General features: G+C 35.6%; 1 protein-coding gene across 2 annotated transcripts in view; it reads right to left on the bottom strand.

The window, feature by feature from the left end:
• CTNNA3 (catenin alpha 3) overlaps positions 1 to 25,711 on the bottom strand; it is a 1,457,807-nt gene that overhangs the window by 1,338,524 nt on the left and 93,572 nt on the right. For both annotated transcript variants that reach the window (XM_054690496.1, XM_054690495.1), the window contains exon 3: positions 16,075 to 16,267. In XM_054690496.1, coding sequence (XP_054546471.1) covers positions 16,075 to 16,267 — 193 coding nt within the window. The remainder of the gene's footprint in view (positions 1 to 16,074; positions 16,268 to 25,711) is intronic.

The raw sequence follows: 25,711 nt of genomic DNA, 5'->3' as shown, positions 1-25,711 counted from the left end.
AAGCTAGGAATAAAGAAATATCATAGATGAACAAAATTTTTATATTTCATAAAAGAGTAAATGAATAATGTCTTCAGTTGATAAGTAAAAAAAAAACGTTATAAACATATAACTGAAGGTTATATAATAGCCACCAGACATCAAAAATCAAAAAGCTTTCTCCAGAGTATGAGATGGGAAGTAAAGGAGATTTTCTCTGGGGTGTGGGGCTAATAGTAGCTAGATTGTTGCTCTCCATAAACTCTTCTATAATATTTTACCTTTCTATGATGTGTATATTTTTCACTAAAATTTTTGTAGATCCAATCAGAGTTCAAGTTCTCCTAAAATAATTATCAATTAAGTTTCTTCACTCTGAACTCTCCACCACTATTATGTGCTCTTTTAACAGTTTCATACTTAAAGGTACTGTAAAATCTTAAACTTGTTCATGTTCTAAAATTATTCTCACGTAATTTCCAAAATTGTTATGATTCATTATGTTAAGTTCTTTGAAGTCAGGGATCATTACTCTATTTTTAATGAAAGTATAAGTATTTTGTACAGGATACAATGTATATTTAGTTTAGCTAATATATTAGGTAACCAAGGGAGAAAAAAAATGCCATTAGAATTCTTCTACCTAGTATTTGATTTTCTTTCATCCATAATCTACCATCTCTCTTCATTTCGCATGCCAAAGTTTCATCCACATTTCATCTTTTAACAAATGTTTCTGAAATGATTTTTGAGATATTGATTTGAGATATACCAGGGAATATCTATTCAGTCCTGCCTGCCACTTTTCATAAGATAGGGCAGATACACCTGTTCTCCATCTCATAGTCTGATCTCAAGAAGGTGAAAAGATAACAGACAAACTAAAGGAATATTGTCTCTTTCATACGCCAAGTCTTATCAGCTGTCTGCATCCAGGCAAAGCTGAAACTTGCTTCTTTTCCTGTCTACATTACATGCTTATACACTGGGATAAGAAAAAAAGAAATGCTGTCTCTAATTTAAAAAAAAAAAAGCTGGTTTTTTTTCCATTTCCTTGAATGCCAATGATTGACTCCATCCTATTTCTATCACTGTCTGTACAACAACTTATGATGACTTCATAATAATCACATGCATCTAAAAGGCATAAGAGAGCAGCACAGTTTTCATTAAAATGTTCTTGGAACAAACAAATTATTTATCTCAAGATAAACAATTAATTGATGGCTGTCGAGCAATAGTACTTGTGAAACTCAGAAACAAGCACAGACACAGACATGCAAAATTTTTGCAATTTTGGTGATGACCAGTCCTGGTATTCGAATGGTTCCCAGGGCCTAGCATAAAGACCAAGTTTCCAGAATCCTGAAGACAAGGGTAACACCCCAAAATATGGATTCCACTCCACCTTCATCGGTCATGCAGTTGCCAAGAACAAAGACCACATCTCCTAATAACTGGCAAATAAATGCAGTATCACCTCATAAATTGATTGATTCTGCGAGATACTCACAATGTGCTTAGGGAGAGGCTTTAAGAACAAGTTGAAGAGCAACTGTCTTTCTCTGAGACTAGAGAAACTCTAAAAAAAGAATTTGGATGTCACAAAGGAGACAATGATTCAGGTGCAGGAAGCACTTACTGTAATTACTAGGAAGCTAGAGAAACAGAAGAAACACTTGAAGAAGGAAAAGCAATGACTGCCTGTGATGGTCCTCCCAGCTCCAGAAAACAACAGCAATACCCCAGAGGAGTGTGAGGAGAAAAGTGAAAGACTACCCACTACCAAAAGAAAAAAAGATGTAACAAAAACCTGGGGTATTCCTTGGGAGGATGGAATGGAAGATCCATCTGTCACCTTCTCCTAACCCAAAAAAAAAGAAAAATTTTCCCAAGGAGGAGACAGTAGTGATGAAGAGACAGCTGGCAGTGGAAGTCACCCAAAGAGGAAAAAATCTTTCTCCAAAGAGGAGCCAGTTAGTGACTAGACATAAGAAACAGGGTCCTCTTCAGTGAAAGGAGGAAATTCTCTTCCAAAGAGCAGTCACTCAGCTGTGGACCTGAAGAGGCTGCTGACAGCAAGAGCAGTGGCTCTGAGAAAAGGAAAAAGTCCCCAAAAGTATCCCAGTAAGATTAAAATGGATATTGCCCTCATGGGGCACACACCGCACTGTGAGCTTTCCCAGTTCATCTTCTACACCCCAACAAGAAACAAAAAAAAATTTTTTTTTAATTTGCCATTCCTGTGCAATGAGCTCAGGCTTGACTCTCTGAGAAAGGCAGACACAACTAAGTAATAAAATGTGGCGTAGAAAAATCAGTGGAGTCTAATGACTTCCTTTGAATGAATTCTTTGAAACATTAACTGTATGGTGGTCTTCAATCAAATCAATACAGCACATAGCAGACTGTCTTCAAGTTTATGAAAGAATCACCGAAATATTCAAAACTGTTTTATGCCTGGAAGTTATACCATAAGGGGGATGAAAGAAAGTATGACTACTAGCTATTAACACTGATCCCGGGAGACACAAAATGTTGAACCTTTTGCCTCAAGTGGCAATAACTGCAGTGTGATTCATTCTACAGTTTCCTGTGGAATCAAGCGGATACACTAAAGTTCTGCACTATCCTATGGTAAAGTAAATGTAAGACACAAGTACAATATTAAGTGATTGACCGTAGCTTCAAAAGTATTAACATTCAGAAACATTTTTAAAAGATAAATAGCAAAACATTTTAAGCACCAAAAATGTAAAATTAGGTAAAATTAATTTAATTGTTTTTGTTTCATCATATTCAAATATATATCATTTAAACACAGAAACAATATAAAATTAATGAAATAGTTCACATTTTTCATACTAATTCTTTGAAATCCATTGTTTTATATTTATAAAACACCTCAATTTGGATGCCTGAATCTCTTTTTTTTAATTTTATTTTTATATTTCCCATACAATTGCAACCCCCTTATTTTGACCCCAACCCCTCCTTTCCTCGCCCCCCCCCCATTGTGTGACTCTGGTTCACAGTTGTTTGTTGATTTTGACTTTTCCTTTCTTATAGCTATTCTTTTTCCTGGTCCCTTATTTAGGTTTTCTAGATTCCTGCTATTAGTGAGACCATCCGATATTTTTCTTTTTCTTTCTGGCTTATTTTGCTGAGCATGATCCCTTCTAGCTCCATCCACGTTGCTGCAAATGGCTGAATAATATTCCATTGTGTATATGTACCACATGTTCTTGATCCAGTCATCTATTTGGGGGCATTTGGGTTGTTTCCATAGCTTAGCTATTATAAATAGTGCTACTATAAACATAGGGGTGCAGGTGCTCTTTGGAATTGATGTTTCTGTGTCCTTTGGGTAAATACCTAGGAGTGGAATTGCTGGATCATATGGAAGCTCTATCTTTAGTAGGTTGAGGAATCTCCACACAGCTTTCCATAGTGGTTGGACCAGTTTGCACTCCCATCAGCAATATAGGAGAGTTCCTTTTTCTCCACATAGGATGCCTGATTTTCATCAGAAATACTTGATCTATGTTTAGATTTCATAAAATTTTCCATTGAAAAATCAGTCACATAACCATAAGGTTCTCCAACAACTGGATAAGTCAGTTTAAATTATAACTAAATAATATGTAAACTGGGCCTCCCCGGTGGCGCAGCAGTTGAGCGCTGGGTTGCGAAGCTGCCCGCGCCCTCTGCGGCGCTAGTTCAATCCCCGGCTGCTCCCCAGCCACCAGAGGAGGGTCCCACATGGCGCGCAGACCTCTCCTGCCGCCCGCTGCTTCCCTCAGCAGTGTACTTCGGTCCTTCTGCCTGCTCTGCTCCCCACTCTGGCTCTGGTGAATTCTCTCACCCTCCCACACTTCTGACTACCCAGTGCATGTATAAACAAAACAAACAAACAAACAAATAAATAAATAAATAAAAACATGCCTCTATTAAAAAAAAAATTTAAAAAAAATAATATGTAAACTTCAGATCCTTAGTCACACCATCCACATTTTAAGTGGTCAACAGCAAAATGTACATCAGTGTTTGCCACACTGTTCAGTGATGCTTTAGCTCAGCTTTGGTCAGCTTGGTCCCTGCCCTAATCTGCCTCCCTCACCCCCTCCTAGAATCACTCAGGAGGATTCCTTCAGTAAATCACTTGCACAAGAATCTCCATTGTAGGTTCTGTTTCTAGAAAACAAATCCTACCTATATGAACTATAATTTAAGCTCCTCTTAGAAGGGATTTTAAAAGCATAGACTGAGAACTACAGTAGAAAAGAACTCAGTTTAAAATTTTTAATTCAGAGTACTGTAAGTTTATTTATTTACTTTTTCTCACAAAATAGCTTTTAAGATCTCCAGGAACTGTAGTTTACAAGGGGCATCGTGAAAGGCTATAATACAGACTGTTCTAAAGCAGTCCTAAAGTGGTGAGATGCGTAACATATATTAAATGAGAACAAAAATAAAGGGAAATATATATGTACAACTATCAAATGCAAACAAATATTTCTTTAGTATAGCATCATGAAAAACAGTCCCAACTTTGCCAACTAACTAGCTGATCCTAAGTGAGACATTTTTTTCTTTCTAGATTTAAGTCCCCTCAACTATATAAGATAATAATAAAACCACTTTGCAATGTTATGGTTAGAATAAATTAATACCTGTGTCTACTACCATGATCAATGCTTTATTTATATTAATCTTATTAAGACACATAAATACTGTTGTTGCTGTCATCATTAATATGAGAAAGGCAGTGCAGAGATGTAACCTCTCTGTCTTCTATATATTTATACCAAATAAATCTTTCTAAACCACAGACTAGTCATATTGCTGTATGATCATAATTTCTTTTGGTACCCCAGCATCTTTATTTTGCTATTCACAAGCTCCAAAATCTATTCCAAATCTATTGTAATAATTTGATTTCCCATTTTGTTTTTCATACATCCTAAGCAATAATCAGGCTTTGCAGAGTGAAAACACTGGAGGACCATTCAGATAAGGATGAACCAAAAATGTAAATTGATAGGAAGTAGGCAAAGAGATAAAGAGGAAAAACCTTGACTTGTGGTGCTCCATTAGTCAGGGAGTATTTAAGAAAGAAGAAATAATCAATTGTGTCAAATGCACTGAGATTTCAATTCATAATGCCAGAAATGTAAAAGTTTGTAAAAAGCTTGTGAAAGAAGATGGTGAGTTCAGTTTTGTAAGTATACAGCAGTACCAAAATAACCAGCTAGAATAATCTAGTAAATGGTTAGAACAGTGATATTGAACACAGCATGTAACTCTGTTCTCACTGGAGAAGAAAGGAGCAGATTTTCAACCATAAGTTGAGTATCAAACATTTCCAGAAATAACCACTATTTGTAAGAGTGAGTTCAGTATGATTATGTGTGTGTTATCATAGAAAAATCATTGAGAGCACTTAGAGTTTAGCAATGAAGCTTTATATGAGAACTAAAAGTTGTAAACAAAGCAGTTATAATTAAAATCCTTAAACTGAAATTTCTCCCTAAGAGAGAGAGAGAGAGAGGAGAGGATGAAGAGTAAGGAACTTAAGAAAAATTGTAGAAAATAAGAGAAACTGAAAAGAATTAATATTGTGCAAAAGTAATTGGATTACATAATGAATAGGTGAAAGCAGAATGAATAAGGTAAAAACAGGATTAGGAGTTTGAAAACAGAATATACTATAAGGAAACTGAATTCTTATTTCATATTTGCCAGTCATTGAGCAGAGATGAGCTGATATGTGTGATGAAAGAACCAGAGAAAAGGAATATAAATGAACAGGTTAGAGAAAGAAAAGATCACTGTAATATAAAGACTCCATAGAAAGAAGAGATGAGCTAAGATCCAGGTAATGATTAGGAAGATTAGTTTTGAAGAGCAAAAAGGAACACTACTTCCTTTAAAACTTAAGCAAAAGATGAGAAGAGTCAAGGACAGAAATTCTAAAGATTCTTATATCTAATCCTGAGAAATTGCCAACAATTTACTGTGATCTTAAACACCAGAATATGCAGCAAAACACATATTAGTTTCTAGGACTCAACACTGGCAATATCAATCTGTTAACATGCATTAAATCTTTGCTTCTATCATCGAATTATACATCACAGTAAATGTCATATGGCTTACAGAATTTCTCCTCTTTCCAAAGTTGACATTACTGTTAATTCTCAAATCAGCCTGTCTATATGTCATAGTCTAGCATATCAAGTGACTGAAATTGAGATGGCTGAACACACACATTGAGTATTTCTCAACTGCTCATATAACACTTCAAGATGGGCAACACTTGAGAGTTTACTGAAATATCAAATGCTCTATATGAAAAGCCTGCTACAGATTTTTCAGTAAATGCTAAGAGATGCCATATTGAGTGTTTTCCAGCAATTAGTAGTTTACAAGCAATGTAGCTAATTAGCTCATCAGTCTTCAATGGAAATGTTTTCATAAACATTGTGCCAGCTACTAGATATCATGCATGCATGTTAGAACATGATAGAACAAGAGTTCATCTTCTCCACTCAAAGGAAGGATGAACTGTAGCTTCTGAAGCACACTGTAGTTGGTTGAAAAGATTATTGAATTTGTAACTTTATGCTTATCTAAGAACACTCTTAAGATATAGTAAGTTATATACACACAAAATCAACGTAGCAATAGAAGGAAATAATGAGGCAGCAGCTGTTGCCTTTGAAACCATATATAGGCTGTGAGTAATTGGTGATAAATACCAAACATTCTATCTTGGCCCTAACTGTAATCCTGTTGATGGCTGGAGCTGACCTATTACTTAGGGACAGTTAACTAAAAGTGAACTGCTATTTTCTTTTATAAATAAATGCTCAATACAGCTGGGTTTCAAAAGATAAGATCTTTTAACTCAGGAAGACAAAAAATGGTCACCAGTAAAGTTTTAATCTCTGTTTTCCCTAGGACACAATATATAACTTTGTAACCAAAAAAAAAAAAAAAAAAAAAAGGAAAGAAAGAAAGATGCATGAATAATCAGGGAGGCAATGGGTAACATTTAAAAGATTCAATATTGGAAATTCTATAATGGCATTTGTTTCTTAAGTAAGTATCCAGGTATCCTGATAGGAAGATTAATTACATTCCAAGATACCATTTTCCAGGAATAATCGTTTCTAGAAGTAATCGTTTTCTCTGACTAATATGGATGAGAGTAAGTCTTGATTCCTAATTCCTGCTAGGAAAAAAAGTCTGTAAGCCTAAGGTCTTGCAAATCATGAAGATGAAGGCATATGGAAATGTAGAAACAGAAATACAATTTTCAATACCCTGAAGACATGTATTATGCACATAAACAGTGTGCATATTTTTTTAATAGAAACGTTTACATCTCACCAGAGAAGGTGACAGTCCCCTAGTTGCTAGTCACAGCGCCTACCTTGCTAGACATACTCATGACTCATGCAAAGTGGGGCAAGTTATCAGCTGCTATTGCCTAAATTTTACAAACATGCAAATGGGAGACTCTGGAATTAGGAGACTAGATAGCAGAGCATTTATTTTAGTATAAAATATCATAGTCCCTTATTTGGAATGGAGAGCTATAGTTAGAAGGCCTCTGATGGATTAAAAAGCTACTCATTAATCTTCCTAGCCTCCAAATGGCTTTTGGTAGCCTTGGTAGAGGCCCCAATTAAAAATAGATGGGGAACTATTTTAGAAGTGGCAGGATTCCAATAAATTTGCAAGTCCTCTCCCACTTGACATACATGAACATGAAGCCTATGGTATGTGTTTCCATTACTGACTCTGGTAGGTCTAACTGCCAGGACTACTAGTGTTGTGTTAGACTGCACATTCTAACTGCAGAAAATTCATACCAGAGAGAAAGGAGTTGGTCAGTGCTATTCTCCACCTGTGTAGTCTTCTTGGTTTGTCTGTGATGTCTGTACTTTAATCTTTCTCTGAACATTGTTGAAATCTCAAATTAATTATCCCCTTACATATTAAGGAACTCATAATTTTATATTTTAGCTTTCTAAAAACCTAAAAATATATCATTATTAAGGTAAAGCTATGAGAATTTGCATGAGAAAGCTATTGTATATTATTTTTAAATGTTTCATAAAAAAAGAACCTGATATTCTTTATGAATTAGAAACAAATCTGTTCACTGGTTTCCTGCCCATGGTCCCACAAAAATGCCAGTCAGCTCCATGAGGGCAAGCCTTGTCTGTCTAGTTCACACGCATGAGCCTATCACATAGAAGAGAGTCTGATCCATAAAAATATTTCAATAGATATTCAAATTTCTTTAAAAGAAAAGAAAAAGAAATGCAAATCTGAGGAAAGACAGGCTGAACATTGACAACATCTTTCTACAAATAATATACATACTCATCTATAGTCATATAGGAGAGATTCATCTTTCCCTACTTAATAGGAAAATGAAAGAAGTTTAGAAACACAGTATTTAATTGCTCCTTACGTGCTTTCTAATCTCTTGGACAGATGTTTGTGTGACTATCCCAGTAGACTCTGAGTAGCTAAGATATATCTTATTTATTCCAGTAGTCCCAGGGCTCAAAATAATACCAAATATAGATTTCAAATATTTAACCAAAATAAATAAATAATGAGCACTTAGTGTTCGCAAATAAATAGAGAAGGGATATACTCCTAATGGCACCTCTGTGAAACAGTAGTTATTTCCTTTCCACTATCCTCCCTCACAGTAAATCCATATTTTATTTGACATGAACAGACTCTAACACAGATTTAGTTAAAATTACACATATGTTAGTACTATTCCTTTTTTTGTTTTTAGTCAAGATACTAAAAAAAAAAAAAGAATGTCTTTTTCCAGTTGATATTCAAATCTATAATTCCATCTAATATATTTTTTACAAGCTGAAGGCAAAAGCTAAAACCTGGATAATTGAGAATTCTATTCTCTGTGGGTATCTCATAGTACTACTAAGTAACATTTAAAGTAAATTTCAACCAAATTTCCTCTACAACTTTAAATTTGACTGACAAACCTTTAAGACAATTGCTAAACACAGATCATTACCTATCTTTTTTCACTCTAAATTATAAGTAGTTAACAAAACTAAATAATAATATCTTTGTTTACTCTTGGTGCCTAGAATTTATCATGAAAGATGACTCACAATGTTAACAAAATCCTCCAAGTAAAGTTAATCCAGTCACCACAATAAACCATGTTTCACTACATACAGCTTTCAGCACATAGGATAAAGTGGCATCTTTAAAAGTAGAGAACTAAGAATAACATATATTCCTAAATGTTTACAAATAGAAAGTATATAAATTTGTGTTACAACAACTTCTCTGCTCTTTGCAAATGATGATAGCAGATGCCATATATCATATAACATCACTTTTGTTAAATTTGTTTCTCACATAAGTGAAATACAATACCATAGTTTACTATCATAAGGTATATCAAAAAACCAGGCCATGTGTGTTTGCATGGTTCAAATGTTTCCTTCTTTTTAAAATTACCATCTAGATGTTTCTCAGAGATAAGACCTCAACAAGTGCCAATCTACAAAAGTCAATTGCATTTCTACATACCAAAAATACCAGAAATATAATTGATTTGAGTCCAGAGACATACCCATATGTATATGCAACTTTGGCATTTGAAAATGCTGACATACCAGAACTTTTTCAAAGTAGTTGTACCAATTTACACTCCCACAAGCAAATGTATAGAAGTATTTTTAAGAAATGCACAAAAGATCCTATTGCTTCAGTCTTTATAAAATGTGGCACTGTAAGTTTAAAATTTTTGCAATTGACTTATTTTTGAAAAAAGGTTTCTCACTTTCATATCCCTGATCATTAATGAGATTGAACATCTCTTTATTCCTTCCATGGCTATTTTTCTTTTGCTTTTCTTATTGATTTGTGGAAATACTTGAGAATAATGAGTTCTTATTATTAATCCCTTGATTTATTAATGCCAATGACTTATTTGTGTACACTTTCATTTTCTTTAAGAATTGTTCTGATGTAAGAAAGTTCTTAATATTGATATAATAAATGCACCCATTTTTATGGCTTTTTTCATGTTTAATCAATTCTGTTGACTTTCTAATCTCTGTTATTTACTAAACAGAAAAATTTCTATCCATAAAGGAATAAAATGATTAACTGAAATTTATCAAAATTACTTATGATTAAAATGTTTATATAATTAAAGGGAGAAGATATTTTAATATCTACAACAAGAAAAGACTCATATCTAGAGCATACAAAAAAGCCATCAGAGAAATGCAAATTAATGCTATGGGAGACCACCATACAATTGAAATGAAAAACACTGACATTTGCTAACATCAATTTAGTAAGAATGTAGAGCAACTGGAATTCTATATGTTGCCCATAAGAGCATCAATTGGAAAAACCACCTTTGAACACTATTCAGTAATATCATATAAAAAGTAATATCATTCAGTAATATCATATAAATATCTATGATGCAGTAATTTCAATCCCAAATAACAATCTAGCAGAAATGCCCACATGCATGCAACAAAATTAATGCATCAACATGTACATAGCAGTAAAGTTCATTAAAGGCAAAAACTGGAAACAACTCAAATGTCCATCAATAGTAGAATAGATACATAAATTATAATCTTGTCATTAAGTAAATCAATTAACTACTATTGGGGAGATCTCACAAACATAATATTGATCAAAAGAATTCAAATTCAAGAGATGACATACTAGATGTTACCACATACACAAAGTTCAAATATAATTGGAGCCAAGAAACATATCCATATGTATATGCAATTTTGGCATTTGAAAATGGTGCCATTCCAGAACTGTTTTTCAAAGTAGTTGAAGAAGCAAAACAACTAACCTACGCAATAACTAGAATAATGGCTACATTTGAGGTGAAAGACTAGTGACCGGTAGAAGATAGAAGGGGTGCTTCTGAAGTTCTAGATATATTCTAATTTCTTGTTCTGTTACTTAAGTGTGTTCACAATGTGAAATGTATTGAGTTGCACTTTTCTGTACATTTTCCTGTTGCACTTTTCTGAATATTTGTTATTTTCAATAAACCCTTTTGAAAACTCTAAACATAAATAGATATTTGATTTAGAAGGTCTATATATAATAGGGTAGTAGGTACTATACAAAGATAGTATGTATGCTATCAGCAAAAAAAAAATGTAATCCAGGCATTGTAAACAATTCTTAGCTAATTCCTACATAATTTCTTTTTTTTTAAAGATTTATTTATTTATACAAGCACTGAGTACAGTCAGAAGCACGGGAGGGTGAGAGACTTCACCAGAGCCAGAGCAGGGAACAGAACAGGCATACTGACAAAATACACTGCTGAGGGGAGCAGCGGGCACAGCAGGAGAGGTCTGTGCACCATGTGGGACCCTTGTCGGTGGCCAGGGATCGAACCAGCGCTGCAGAGGCTGCAGGCAGCTTCACAGCCAAGCACTCAACTGCTGAGCTACCAGGGGAGGCCCACCTACATAATTTCTTGACTATTCTAAAACTCACTAATAAAATAGCAGATTTAATACTTTGTCATTGTTTAGATGTAAGTATAGGATACGCTACTAAATCATGAGTGACTATAAATAATCACTATGTACACCACGTTTGCTGAATCTCTACAGTTCTATACATAAATCACCTTTCCTTTCACTATTTTCCCTACAACTATCCATGCCTCATCTTCCACAGTGAGTTCTTTCAATAACCAAATGCCCATAGTATTTATCACTTCAACACTCTAACCAAAGCCAGCAAAGCAGAATAAAAGAAAATCCTATAATGAAGCTATAGAATTATACTGTTTTCATAAGAAAATGAAATTTTCCAAATTAGTTTCAAAAGTTTTCTTGAAAATAAGTCAATGCATATGTAAAGGACAATATCTTCTACTCCCAATATTTCTTTACTTTTCCAAATGTTTTAAATTTATTATTTGTTCTTTTTTAATCCTTCACTTTAAACCAATTAATCAAACAAACAAAAACCTAAAGGAAGAAAATATTTAAAATATGTCTCTAGTGTCACACAGAGTTGCTTGGATCAGAATTCATTTTCTTGATACTTCAACTTCACCAACGAACTAAAATTCCTTCCAAGTTTTGAACAGTGCTCCTACTGTAAATATCTCTGCTATCCATAGGATAAGCATTGGCCATTCCCCAAATTCTAGAACCATTTGCCATTTTACTGCTTTCTTCCCACACTTAACTTGTCAGTTTGTCAAAAAGAATCAGTATAAAGCACTTGGTGAACTTTAACCAAAAGTATTTGTTGTATATCTAGCGTATGCCATATATATATACTTCACACATTATAAGAGAACAGAATGAAGAATATACTGCATAATCCTAGATTCCAAATCCTTCTCTCTGAGAACTCCCTTTAAAATAATTAACTTTTATTGAGATTAAAAAGTTGACTTTCTTACCAAAATTCAGCAAAGAAACCATAACTATGATAAATAATGACATAAAAGCAAAGCTAAAACCACTGTAATATTTTATAATTTTAAAGTGACGACAATTTGATTGATTTATTTGGCAAACATTTATCAGGCATCTGTTATGTGTCAGGTATTGCTAATAAAAAAAAAAAAAAAAAGGGACCTGATACTTGCAACCCTCTGGGAATTAAGAGTCAAGATTTATTGAACAGGTAACAAAAACAAAGAGAAACCCCACCAACTGGGAGAACATTTTTGCACCCAACACTAATGATAAAGGACTGATCACAAAAATCTGCAAAGAGCTGATGAGACTCAACAACAACAAAGAAAATAATCCAGTCAAAAAATGGGCAGAAGAGCTTAAAAGAAACTTCTCTGAAGAGGAAATGCAAATGTTCAACAGGCATATGAAAAAATGTTCAACATCACTTGTCATCAGGGAAATGCAAATCAAAACTACCATGAGATACCATCTTACACCAGTGAGAATGGCACATATTAAAAAAACTAGCAACAACAAATGTTGGCGAGGGTGTGGAGAAAAAGGAACTCTTCTGCACTGTTGGTGGGAGTGCAAACTGGTCCAACCACTGTGGAAAGCTGTATGGAGATTTCTGGACCTACTAAACATAGAGCTTCCATATGATCCAGCAATTCCACTCCTAGGTATTTACCCAAAGGACACAGAAACATCAATTCCAAAGAACACCTGCACCCCTATGTTTATAGCAGCACTGTTTACAATAGCTAAGCTTTGGAAACAACCCAAATGCCCAAAAATAGATGACTGGATCAAGAAGATGTGGTACATATATACCATGGAGTATTACTCAGCATTCAAAAAAGATAAACACATGCAATTTGCAGCAACATGAATGGCGCTGGAAGGGATCATGCTTAGCGAAATAAGCCAAAAAGAAAAAGAAAAATACCGGATGGTCTCACTCATAGCAGGAATCTAGAAAACTTAAATAAGGGACCAGGAAAATGAATAACTATAAGAAAGTGAAAATCAAAATCAACAAAAAACTATGAACCAGAGACACTTTTAGGGGGGCGGGGGTGGGAGGGGAGGGATTGGGGTCAGAATGGGGGGGCTGCAATTGTATGGGGAATATAACAATAAAATTTATTAAAAAAAAAAAAAAAGATTTATTGAACAGGGCCTCCCCGGTGGCGCAGTGGTTGAGCACTGGGTTGCGAGGCTGCCCGCAGCCTCTGCAGTGCCGGTTCTATCCCTGGCGGCCATGCAAGGGTCCCACATGGTGCGCAGACCTCTCCTGCTGCCCGCTGCTCCCATCAGCAGTGTACTTTGGTCCTTCTGCCTGTTCTCCCCACTCTGGCTCTGGTGAATTCTCTCACCCTCCCGCACTTCTGACTGTGCCCAGGGCTTGTATAAATAAATAAATAAATCTTTAAATTAAAAAAAAAGATTTATTGAACAAGTTAATCAGTATTTGGTGCACAGAGAAAGAGAGATCACCCTCTGTAGGGACACAGATAAGGGGCATCTAAATCAGCATCAAAGAGTCAACAAATACTTGTAAAAAGATAATTTGGAACGAACTTTCCTGCATGAATAATAATTAGCCCATGAGAAGGACAATCCCAAGTAGCTGTTAACAAAGACACAGAAATATAAAGTAATATGGACTACTCAAGATACTGGAAGTTGTTCTTTGGGGGAAACTTTGAAGGGGATATAATCAGGAAATGAGAATGATAAAGCCAAATCATGAAATGGCAAGGAGTTTGAAATTTTATCCAGAAAGAGAGTCCTTCTAGCCCTTCTAAAGTTAATAAACATGATTTTAAGCAGGGAAGTAAAAATGAATATATTTTAAAAGATATGCTTAACTTGGGAATAGAGCAAGGCTAACATACTAATGCTGAATTTCGGAGGTGACATTAGGAATGGAGAAGAGGGAATGGATATGAGAGACAAAAAGAGATGGGACTTGCTGAATTTAGATATTAACTGGAAGAAAGGATGGAATGAGAACAAAGAATCTCAATGGAATTTGGTGCCTAAGTGGATGATGGGACCACAGCTGAAAGAGTATTGAGCAGAGAGGAATGACATTCATTTTGAATTATCCTGGGCATTATGTTTTCTATATATTGTCCAGAGAATTCCTAAAAATATATAAACTATACATAATGTAAAAAACAAATACCCCCCCCAACACATACACACATTTGACCTAAAGTTCATTGTGGCTAGTGTAATCATTTTAATTATTTAGCAAAGTTTTCCTCATTATTTTTAGATTATGCTGGGGATGAAGGGAGGGAAATATTTGAATACCCCAAGTTTCTTTTACAAAGTTGAAGAGGAAAATTTAAATAGTTCCTCACAGAAAACTAATGGATAAAATTATTCATTGACCAAGGACTGTTGAGCAAGTCTCTCTAAAGTAGCCAGTGAATTAAGCTTATATTCAGTAGGTAACTGTTGTGTTATTGTAAGTAAAGGTATCAAAAGATGAAACACACTTTATTACATAATATTAACAAAGCAGCAATATAAGTTATAAATTGTTTATACGAAGCTTTTTTTTTTAAGTTCAGAAAATCTTAAACCTCCAGAAAATCAAAATATAAAAATTATATTCTGAGGTGGTCAGGTCTGAAACACCTATCTGCAAATGTTTACAGGGAAATTTATGATTTATTTATGAATAGAAAATATGTCTTCAGCTTCATTAGTCATTTCTCAATGTAGAGTATAATGAAAAGGATACAGTTCTCTTTTCTTTTTTTATTATGGATAAATTACAGCTTGATAAGGGGAAGAAGATGCCTGGAAAGACTGAACAACTGGGCCTCCCTGGTAGCACAGCAGGTTGAGTGCAGCACTGTGAAGCTGTCCACAGCCTCTGCAGTGGGTTCGATTCCCCAGGCAGGGATATACCCTTATTGCGAGGCAGACCTCTCCTGTCTCGCCCCCTGTTCCCCTCAGCAGCTCTTTTGGTCAGTCTGCCTGTTCTGCTCCCTGTTCTGTTTCTGGTGAATCCTCTCACCCTCCTGTGCCTATGGCCTGTACCCCAGCTCTTGTATAAATAAATAAATCTTAAAAAAATAAATAAAGGAAAGAGAGAAAGAGAGAGAGAGAGAGAGAGAGAGAGAGAGAGGAGAAAGGGAGAAAGGGAAGGAAAGGAAAGGAAAGGAAAGGAAAGGAAAGGAAAGGAAAGGAAAGGAAAGGAAAGGAAAGGAAAGGAAAGGAAAGGAAAGGAAAGGAAAGGAAAGGAAAGGAAAGGAAAGGAAAGGAAAGGAAAGGAAAGGAAAGGAAAGGAAAGGAAAGGAAGGAAAGGAAAGAAGGAAAGGAAAGGAAAGGAAAGGAAAGGAAAGGAAAGGAAAGGAAAGGAAAGACTGAACAACTGAAAGGAAGAACCAGGAGAAGGACTCCAAGTCTTGAGTTGCCTAACCAACCACTCGGCCTGCAACCACTCGGCCTGCAACAGCTAGATCCTCAGAGTTCTACAAAAGACTAATAAACTCAAATCAAGAAAAAATACTCACAAATCTAATTTGGCAACTGACACCCTGAGGATACACACTGTGCTCCTGACCAGCAGGAAAGTACTCACTTTCTCTGCGTACATCCTCAAGTGCAGCGGCAAGCTCTTCCTTTAACACTGTGGCTTCCTGGGCAATTTTCTCTCCTTTGTCTAATAAATTCCAAGTTGCTTCCTCCACAGAAGCTAGAAGAACTCTGGCTCTCTTTGAACGTCCCTTTTTCCTGTTAGAAGGATTCTGGGGGCAATTTACAAGTGTAGTAACCTAAAATCAAAAAATGTAAGTCAGTTATCAGACAAACTGAAAGGAAAACACAGTTCTGAGATACCACAGCCAAGAACAAAAGATGGTATTTCATAGGCATACAATTCATTCCCAGTAGAGCTGTTACCTCCCCAAAAGTCAAGGCAATCTATGTCAAGAGGATGGCAAAAACTATTATAATTAAATATTAATCTATTCAGATTAAAAAAAGAGATTACTAATACAGGGTGAAGGGAGCATTCTAAACATAGAAAACAGTAGTTAGCTATGGGGAACAAGGCCCAAATTCTTACTATAACCTCCATCCAAGCCCCTTGTAACATCTCATAGCTGCCTCCTATACTCTTCCCTTATTCATTGGGCCTCTCAAACACATTCTACTCAATTTCCCCACTCCAGAGGCCTCCTGATCACTCATCCTCATCTCTCCCAATGTATCACATCAACCCCCCTGTATCCCATCCCATTGTATCATATCACTACTTTATATGTCTTCAAAACATGTATAGAATCTAAGATCTTTCATTTATTTATATGTTTGTTGCATACACCAAATATTAATTTATAAGCTCCATGAAAAGAAATGTGTTTTGTTCTCTAGCATCCAGAATAATACACAAAGTGATATTCAATAAACATTTATTATAAAAATGGATTAATGAATAGGATATTTTGAAAAGACTATTCAAAATAGTCTGTATTTTGAATTGTCTTAAATGTTAATAATGAGCATGTATTACTTTTGCAATTTGTCATAAATAAGAATAAATTCATTATAAATTATTAGAGATAGAAATTAAGCATCTATATTTGGAAACAAAACCTCATACAAAACTATGTTGTGAAAGATAACCATTTTTTAAAGATTTTATTTATACATAAAAGAACTGGGGTACAGGCCAGAGGTGCGGGGGTGGGGGGTAAGAGGATTCACCAGAGACAGAGCAGGGAACAGAACAGGCAGAACAACTGAAACACATTGCTGAGGGGAGCAGTGGGCGAGACAGGAGAGGTCTGCTGTGCCATGTGGGTAGCTTCCCGGCCGGCTGGGGATCAAACTCGTGCTCCATTTTTTAATTAAACCTTAGACTCCAATGGTTAACATTTTCGGAAGCAAAACTTGAAGATACCCTTGGGGAAAAAGAAAAACCTTATATCCAGTATTTATTTTTTTAAGGATTTATTTTATTTATTTATGCATAGAAGAACTGGGGGGTAGGCCAGATTTGTGGGGAATGAGAGGATTCACCAAAGACAGAGTGAGGAGCAGAAGAAGCTGATTGACTGAAATACACTGCTGAGGGGAGCAGCGGGCCAGATAGGAATGGTCAGCTGCGCCATGTGGGTCAGCTCCCTGGCCAGGAATCAAACTCATGCCACAGTGGCAGGCACTAGCTTAATAGTGCTGAGACTTTAACCCTTGCACCACCAGGAAGGCACTGTATCCAGCATTTAAAATAGAAGATCTGAAACTTGTATTTATCTGAAACTCCTCCCTTGTTCATTGCAGCATTTTTCATAATAACCAAGAAATGGAAGCAAGCTAAGTTGTCAATGCATGAACGACTTAAAAATATGATACAGGTGATGACAACAATAAAAGATGATTGATAGACAGATACACATATGTGGAATCTAAAAAGAAAACTACAAAAAAAAATTCCAAGCTCATTATTATAGAGAACAGATTGACAGAGGCATGGGTGTGTGTGTGAAATGGTAAAGGGGTCAAAAGATCATAAACAACTACTTATGAAATAAATAAATCACAGGAATGTAATTCACAGCATGGTGACTATAGTTAATAATACTGTATTGCATATTTGTAAGTTTCTAAGGGAACAGATCTTAGAAGGTGTCTTCAAAAGGAAAAAAATGTAACGCTGTATAATGACAGATGGTAACTAGACTTACTATAGTGCTCATTTGTACAACATATACAAATATCGAATCATTTCAAAAGAACACCTGGACACCTATGTTTATTGCAGCACTATTTACAATAGGTAAAACCTGGAAACAACCCAAATGCCCAAAAATAGATGACTGGATCAAGAAGATGTGGCATATATACACAATGGAATATTATTCAGCAATCAAAAAAGATAAACTCATACCATTCGCAGCAACATGGATGGAACTAGAAGGAATTATGCTCAGTGAAATGAGCTAGAGGAAAAAGAAAAATATCAGATGGTTTCACTTATAGCAGGAATACAGGGGAACCAAAAAAAGATATCAGTGTAAAAAAAAATAGTAACAGTACAAAGCACAACAAAGCAAAAAAGGACAATTATAAATCAGAGACATCCTGCAGGGGAGGAGGATGGAGAGGGATCAGAGGGAGGGAGGAGGAGCACAGGGGACTGAGGTGCACAGGTGCATTGGTGAAGGACACTCATGGGAACTACACCTGAGGGGGTGGGGGGAAGCAAATATTGTTTAAAAATGAATAATGATGTAAAAAATTGAAAAAAATTAATACATTTTAAAAAAGAAAATGAGAAAAAAAACAAATATAAAATCATTATGTTATACACACCTGATACTAATATATAGCAATTATACCTCAATTATTAAAAAATTAATTAATTGGTAAAAATAAAATACTGCTGGGGGAGGAGTGAAAGGAGGAAGTGGTGGGGAGAGAGAAAGAGAAAGGAGAGAGAGAGAACATGAAAGAGAAAGCAAGACTTTCACCTGTCATCAAATATCCAATACTTATCACAATGACAAAGCACATCTTTGTTTTTTGGTTTTTTTGTTTTTTAGTTCTTATTTTATTTTTTTTAATTTAAATAATAAATTTTATTTTTATATTCCCCCATACAATTGCAAACGCTCCATTCTGACCCCAATCCCTCCCCTCCCGCCCCCCCCCCCCCAAAAAGTGTCTCTGGTTCATAGTTTTTTGTTGATTTTGATTTTCACTTTCTTATATTCATTTTCCTGGTCCCTTATTTAAGTTTTTTAGATTCCTGCTATGAGTGAGACCATCCGGTATTTTTCTTTTTCTTTTTGGCTTATTTCGCTGAGCATGATCCCTTCCAACGCCATCCATGTTGCTGCAAATTGCATGTGTTTATCTTTTTTGAATGCTGAGTAATGAAAACAGACATACACACATAACCCTTCTTGCTCTGCAGCCTTAGATATTTTGCTTGTTTTTGTCTCTTAAATACCTACTTGGATATCTGGACCCAGTTTTTAGGTAGAAACTTACAAACTATGGAGAAATGTGTAGATGAAAATAATTTTTGTCTGCTCTTCAATTTTCCTCCCCTTTCCATTAGACCTTCTGTTTTATTCCCATGTCCACAACCCACAGTGGAGTGTCTTGCTGTAAGTCTTTGTTTTCTCATTGGGGAAATGAGAATAAACCTATGATCCTATAATATTGTATGGAACTTAAATCATATAAAATGTTTTGCGAATATTAAGACACAAATATTAGTTGATATTTAATGTGTACTTTCTAGTCCATTCCCCACATGGATGTAGAGAATCTGTTATGGGATCCTTGTCAAAAGTGTTCTTTCTGAGTGCACCATTATCTTGCTCTTAGCATGCCCCATGCTAAATGGGATGAAGGCAGTTGATAAAGTACATTCTACACACTTTACAAGCAGTCAAAAAAAAGGCCACATGCATTTGTCACGTATTATATAAAGTTAAGATTTATTATATGGTTTTCACATACTCCAAAAGGCAACTATCTTACTATTGTCGGTCTCATTTATATATTAGGTTATAAGATATTTGTCCAGATTATGAAAAATCACAGGCTCTAGTTTAAAACCTTTGTTCAAAATGAAGAATACATATCATTATCTAAAATATTCCTTCAGAATGTATTTTAAGTGCCACAATTCATGCTGCTTCCCACTGAACATTCCTCTATTATTGTTCAGATCCTTCATGCACCAAATGTTTTCCATAGAATAGCCTGATCTTTGAAATTAAAATGAGCATTCCAGAAATGCTTTGTTCCTTACAATACATTCTGGAGAAGTAAGAAATATGAAAAGAACACTGTATAAGAACATTGTACTTCCATAAAAATAAATGCAATTACAATTTACAAGTTATTCACATTTATAAATCATTTATACATATGTCTTCTTTCAAAATACTCCAATATAAGCATCTAATATTGGTTAAACTAAAGTCAAGTGACATTTGCAATGATTTGTTTTATTTTGGAATATAAATATGGCTTGGTAACCCTGTGGGGGAAAAAGAAAACGAAAATTTTTTACCATCAAAATCACCTACAAAATTCAACTAACTCTCATCAGTGACTATGACTCATGATTGTAGATGATTTGCACTGAGGGATGTGGGTGCACATATTCTTGAAAAAGTTTTCCATCTCTTGAAGGAGTATCATTAACCAGTAAAATGAACTTTCAAGGTATTCTGAAAAACAATTCCCGTTTCCTCATTTTCCTTTCCAGTAACAAAACTTACACAGTTCCTTGTGTAAGGAACACCAAAGCTTCAGTTGGAATTAACAACAAAGATGATTTTTGATGTAAAATCCAAACCCATGTCTTGCTAACTTTTCTATTTGTCACTAATGCACAAACCTCTCCTTTCCCTCATTCTCATATCTTAGGGGGTTCCTCTCATATGAAAAATCTTCAGTTCCAACCTTGCAGCTCTCAGAGAGCTTGATTTACTTACTTGATTTTCTTCAGTCTATAAATCTGTACTAGGTTGCAGACACACCTTTATCATTGATACAGGAATAGAATACCTATTAAAATGGTCCTAAATCAGAGACTTCAAGTAATAATGAAAAGAAGAAATTCCTCGCTCTATTAATTCTGAACACTGGAAATTGAAAAAAAAATAAAACAGGTATCTTTTCAATGGTATATAATATTTATATATTAAAATTTATAGGGAAAATGCTTTTTAATCTTTCCTAATTCAGACATGTCCTAATTCAGACATGCTTCTCCAGATGCTCCAAAGACACTGAAAATTAAATTAATATGTTTAGTGAACCAAGCTATCATTTTATAAACCAAAGCTGATATACAATAAGAGCATTGCAGAATATGGTGTGCAGTTGTGATTTGCTTTCATTTGTGGCATCTGTACAGCAACTACTTGCTTAACTCAGACTCTAGCACTGTAGATGTTCTCCATTGCTAACTTTGGTAACACCTTTATATTCTAAAGCCATGTTTTCTTCCCCAAACTTCTTTTTTTAATTCTATCACTGTAGTGTGAAAAGGCCATGTTAACAGCCATCTCTTCTCTTGTTTATTAGCTAAAACACTAAATTTTAACCTTCTTCCTTCTCTTTCCCTAGAGCTCACAGGAGCCTTTGTGGCTACCTTTGCTTCCTTGAATTCATTTTAATGGATGAAATAAAATATAAGAAATTTAAGCCATGTTAATTAGCTAAAAACTTCAAGGAGAATTCTGAAAATTAGAAAGGTAGCAAAATAAAATTGTGTATAGATAAGTAAAATTGGTGATCTTTCCAAGTAAAAGATCTTATCCAGTCTTATAAGGATTGGAGGAGGGGGGTTGTGTGTGGTCCCTTCTTCAAGTCATTGATAATTTCAACTATTTCTTATTTCCTATCAAAAATTACCATAATGTGCTAACAAGCGTTGGGGAAGATGGAAATGTTGGAAACTCAGAAAATGCATAGCAGCCAATTAACATTCTTCACTCCCCCCAAACCAACCATGATGGTCTTTTAGCTCATCTCAAGCCAATAAACATTTATTAAACACATACTATGTTCAAAACAATATCTTAACCAGTTAAAAAATAAAGATGACTAAGATCCAGTTGGTAATAAGAGAGATACCAACCTGCTCTCTGACTCAAAACTCTTTTTTATTGAAGGATAAGTATCCAAGGAACAAAACATATAATCACCTGCTCATCACATATAAGAGATAAATATTAAGGAAGCCCACAGGAGAAAGTATTGACTTTTTGTAGGGTTCTATGAGCAAGATTTTAAAGCAAAACAATGTGATTTAAATACAGCCCATAAACAAATTAAATGTGGATGCTCAGTTTTAAATTGATTTAAACACACAAGAGAATTCATCAAAAAAATGAAAAGGCAATCTACTCAATGGAAAAAAAATATTTTCAAATCGTATATCTCCTAAGGGGTTAATGTTTGAAATACATAAAGAAATCATGCAATTTAAAAGCAACTAAACAATCTGACTAAAAAATGGGCAGAGGATCTGAATAGACATTTTTCCAAGAAAGACATACAGGTGGCCGGCCAACTGGTACAAGAAAATGTGCTCAGCATAACTAATCATCAGGTATGATGAGAGGTCATCTCATACACCTAATAGAATGGTTATTATCAAAAAGACAAGCAATGACAAGTGTTGGCAAGGAAGGAGAGAAAAGGTAACCCTCACACATTGTTAATGGAAATGTAAATTGGTGTGATGACTATGGGAAACAGTATGGGGGTTCCTCAATAGGTTAAAAATAGAACTACCATATAACCCAGTAATTCTACATATGTGCTTTTATCTGAAGAAAACAAAGACACTGATTTGAAAAGATATATGTACCACCATGTTCATTGCAGCATTATCAAGATGTGGAAACAACCAAAGTGTCCATCAATGAATGGATGGATAAAGAAAATATGGTATATTTATGACAAATATACTTACAATGGAATAATATTTAGTCATTGAAAGCAGAAATTGTGATCTGTGGAATGGCCCTAACCACTTCTAATTTTTTTTTTAAAGATTTATTTATTTTTATATAAGAACTGGGGTACAGGCCAGATGCGTGGGAGGGTGAGAGGATTCACCAGAGACAGAGCGGGGAAAGGAACAGGCAGACAGACCAAAATACACTGCTGAGGGGAGCAGCAGGCAAGGCAGGAGAGGTCTGCCGCACCATGTGGGATTCCCCCCAGCCGGCCGGGATCGAACCCGTGCTGCAGAGGCTGCGAAGAGCTTCACAGTGCGGCGCTCAACCTCCTGCGCCACCAGGGAGGTCCCGCTTCTAATCTGGCATTGCCCTATTTGAATCAATTTGCACTCAATACTTTAAAAAAAAATTAAAGAATCTTATTATTAGGAATAAAATGGGTGGTCCTTGATGGCATTATGCTGAGTGAAACAATTCAGACACAGAAAGACAATGCCATATGATTTCACTTAAGTGGAATGTTTAAAAAAAATTAACAGGCTCATAAACACAAAGAATCTATTGAATGCAGGAGGGTGGGGTGGGTGAAATGGGTGAGGAGGGTCAAAGGCACAAACTTTCACTTGCAGAATAAATAAATCCAAGGGGCATAATATACAGTATGGTGACCACAGTTAACAATACTATACTGTATATTTGAAAGTTGCTAATAGAACAGGCCTTAAAAATTCTTATCACAAGGGAAAAAAGTGTGTAGCAACGTATGGAGACAGATGTTAACTAGACTAGCTGTGGTTGATCACTTTGCAATATATACAAATATCAAATAATTATGTTGTACACTTGAAATTAATATAATGTTATATTTCAATTCTACTTCACTTTAAAAAATAAAGTTGATTGTGTGTACCTCATTTGTCAGGATTGTCTTTAAGTCAAAAAGGCCATTTTTGACTCATTTTTTAATAAAAAATTAAATATAATTCACCAAGCTAAAATTTTATTAGCCAATACTTGATCTATGGTCCACTGAAGTTGTTTCTTCAAGTCATCCACATATTATCCTAATCCCTTAATTATAAAATTATTGCATTCCATCAATTTAACACTTCTTTGCAGAATGTAAATATGGATAATATTTTGTCAGTATTGAACATCTGAGCCATGAGGTCTATTATGCCAGAGAAACAGAGAGCAGATAGAACAAAATATTATGGACCATCTTTGAGTTTCAAGCTGATTTTCTTTTTTTTTTTTTTAAGATTTATTTATTTATACAAGAACTGGGGTATAGGCCAGATGTGCAGGAGGTTGAGAGGATTCACCAGAGACAGAGCGGGGAACAGAACTGGCAGACAGACCAAAGACACTGCTGAGGGGAGCAGCGGGTGAGGCAGGAGAGGTTTGCCAAGCCATGTGGGTTTCTCCCCGGGCAGCTAGGAATCGAACCGGCGCTGCAGAGGCTACAGACAGCTTCACAGCACTGCGTTTAACCCATTGAGCCACCGGGGAGGCCCTCAAGCCGATTTTCTTGAGGTCATAAAAAATAATTATGAAGCCATTAGAGAAAGAGAAACCATTTTCTAAATTCTCTTAACTACCGTTTAGAAAAAGCTAGATCTAATTTATAGAGTTTTATTAAAAGGATCTAGTGACATAAGGAAAATGAAGTAGAGAAGCTCTCCTCACTTAAGTCCAACAGACCCAACAGGTAGAAGGGACAAATATGTTCTTATTTCCCTTGCTGGGCTTCCCCAGAGCTGCGTTAGCCTGACTTGGGAAAAACTGAAAGCAGAGAGATCTGGGTTCCATTTATCTTTGGAATAAGCTTCCATTTATCTCTGTTTCATGAGCTTCCATGCAAAAACTCTGGTGTAGGCACAATGTAATCTTGGCATCAACAGTTTAAACAGATAGAAGGAAAGACAGCTCAGCTTTCCTAAGCTACTCTTGATCCCCAAGAGGCATGGAGGAGATCCATGCCATCCTACATACCCTAAATGACATCAAAATGTGGCTATGTTGAAAACTGTTGGGCCTGTCCTGTGCCCACCATGGTGAGGAGCAAAATGAGGCTACGGCAGAAGCTGAACATTTGAGGGAGGATGTAGGTGGGACTTAAGGGTCTAACTCACCACTGAATCCATTGAAACCAAGGTAAGATAAGACATCTTGGGAGAATCATAAGCCCTAACCAAGAGGAAAAGCACTGGTACAGATGATTGTAAATGTCAGCTTCTTCATGTGACATGGCAGCACATCATAATTTCAGGCTTGTGCATTATGAATCTCTTCCTGACCGTCGCTTCCTCCACCCCAAGCAAAATGCACCAAAACCAAGAATGCCACGGGTACTAAAATCCTAGTTTCCACCATAACCTAGTCCATACATGGCTCCATATGCTACCTAGTAGTGGATTCCTCAGTAGGGGAGAGCTGCAGAATATGGATCCAAGACCTAGTAGTTTCCCTAGAACTGGTACTAATAGAGCTACTGAGACCTAGGAGGAAAACTGAGCATGAACAAAGAGTTGATGCAGAAGGCTAATCCAGTCGTCCCCTATAAATTTATTCCAGATGAGGACTACCCAACCCCATTAAAAAGACATAGAAGAGGTACCATTCTCTGGGCAGGCCTTGGGCCGAGAGAACCATGCTCACTATTGTAAATATAACTGCCAGCACAATGGTTGTCATATCGTAATCACCTGGAGGTTTTAAATCTTTGGTCCTTATCCCAAAGATTCTGTTTTAATTGGTTGTCTATGTAACATGGGC

Source organism: Talpa occidentalis, unplaced genomic scaffold (assembly GCF_014898055.3).
Source record: "Talpa occidentalis isolate TD23 unplaced genomic scaffold, MPIMG_talOcc4v2.1 talOcc4.8, whole genome shotgun sequence".
Taxonomy (NCBI): domain Eukaryota; kingdom Metazoa; phylum Chordata; class Mammalia; order Eulipotyphla; family Talpidae; genus Talpa; species Talpa occidentalis.
The sequence above is the reverse complement of the archived record's forward strand: the minus strand, read 5'-3'. Positions and strand labels throughout refer to the sequence as shown.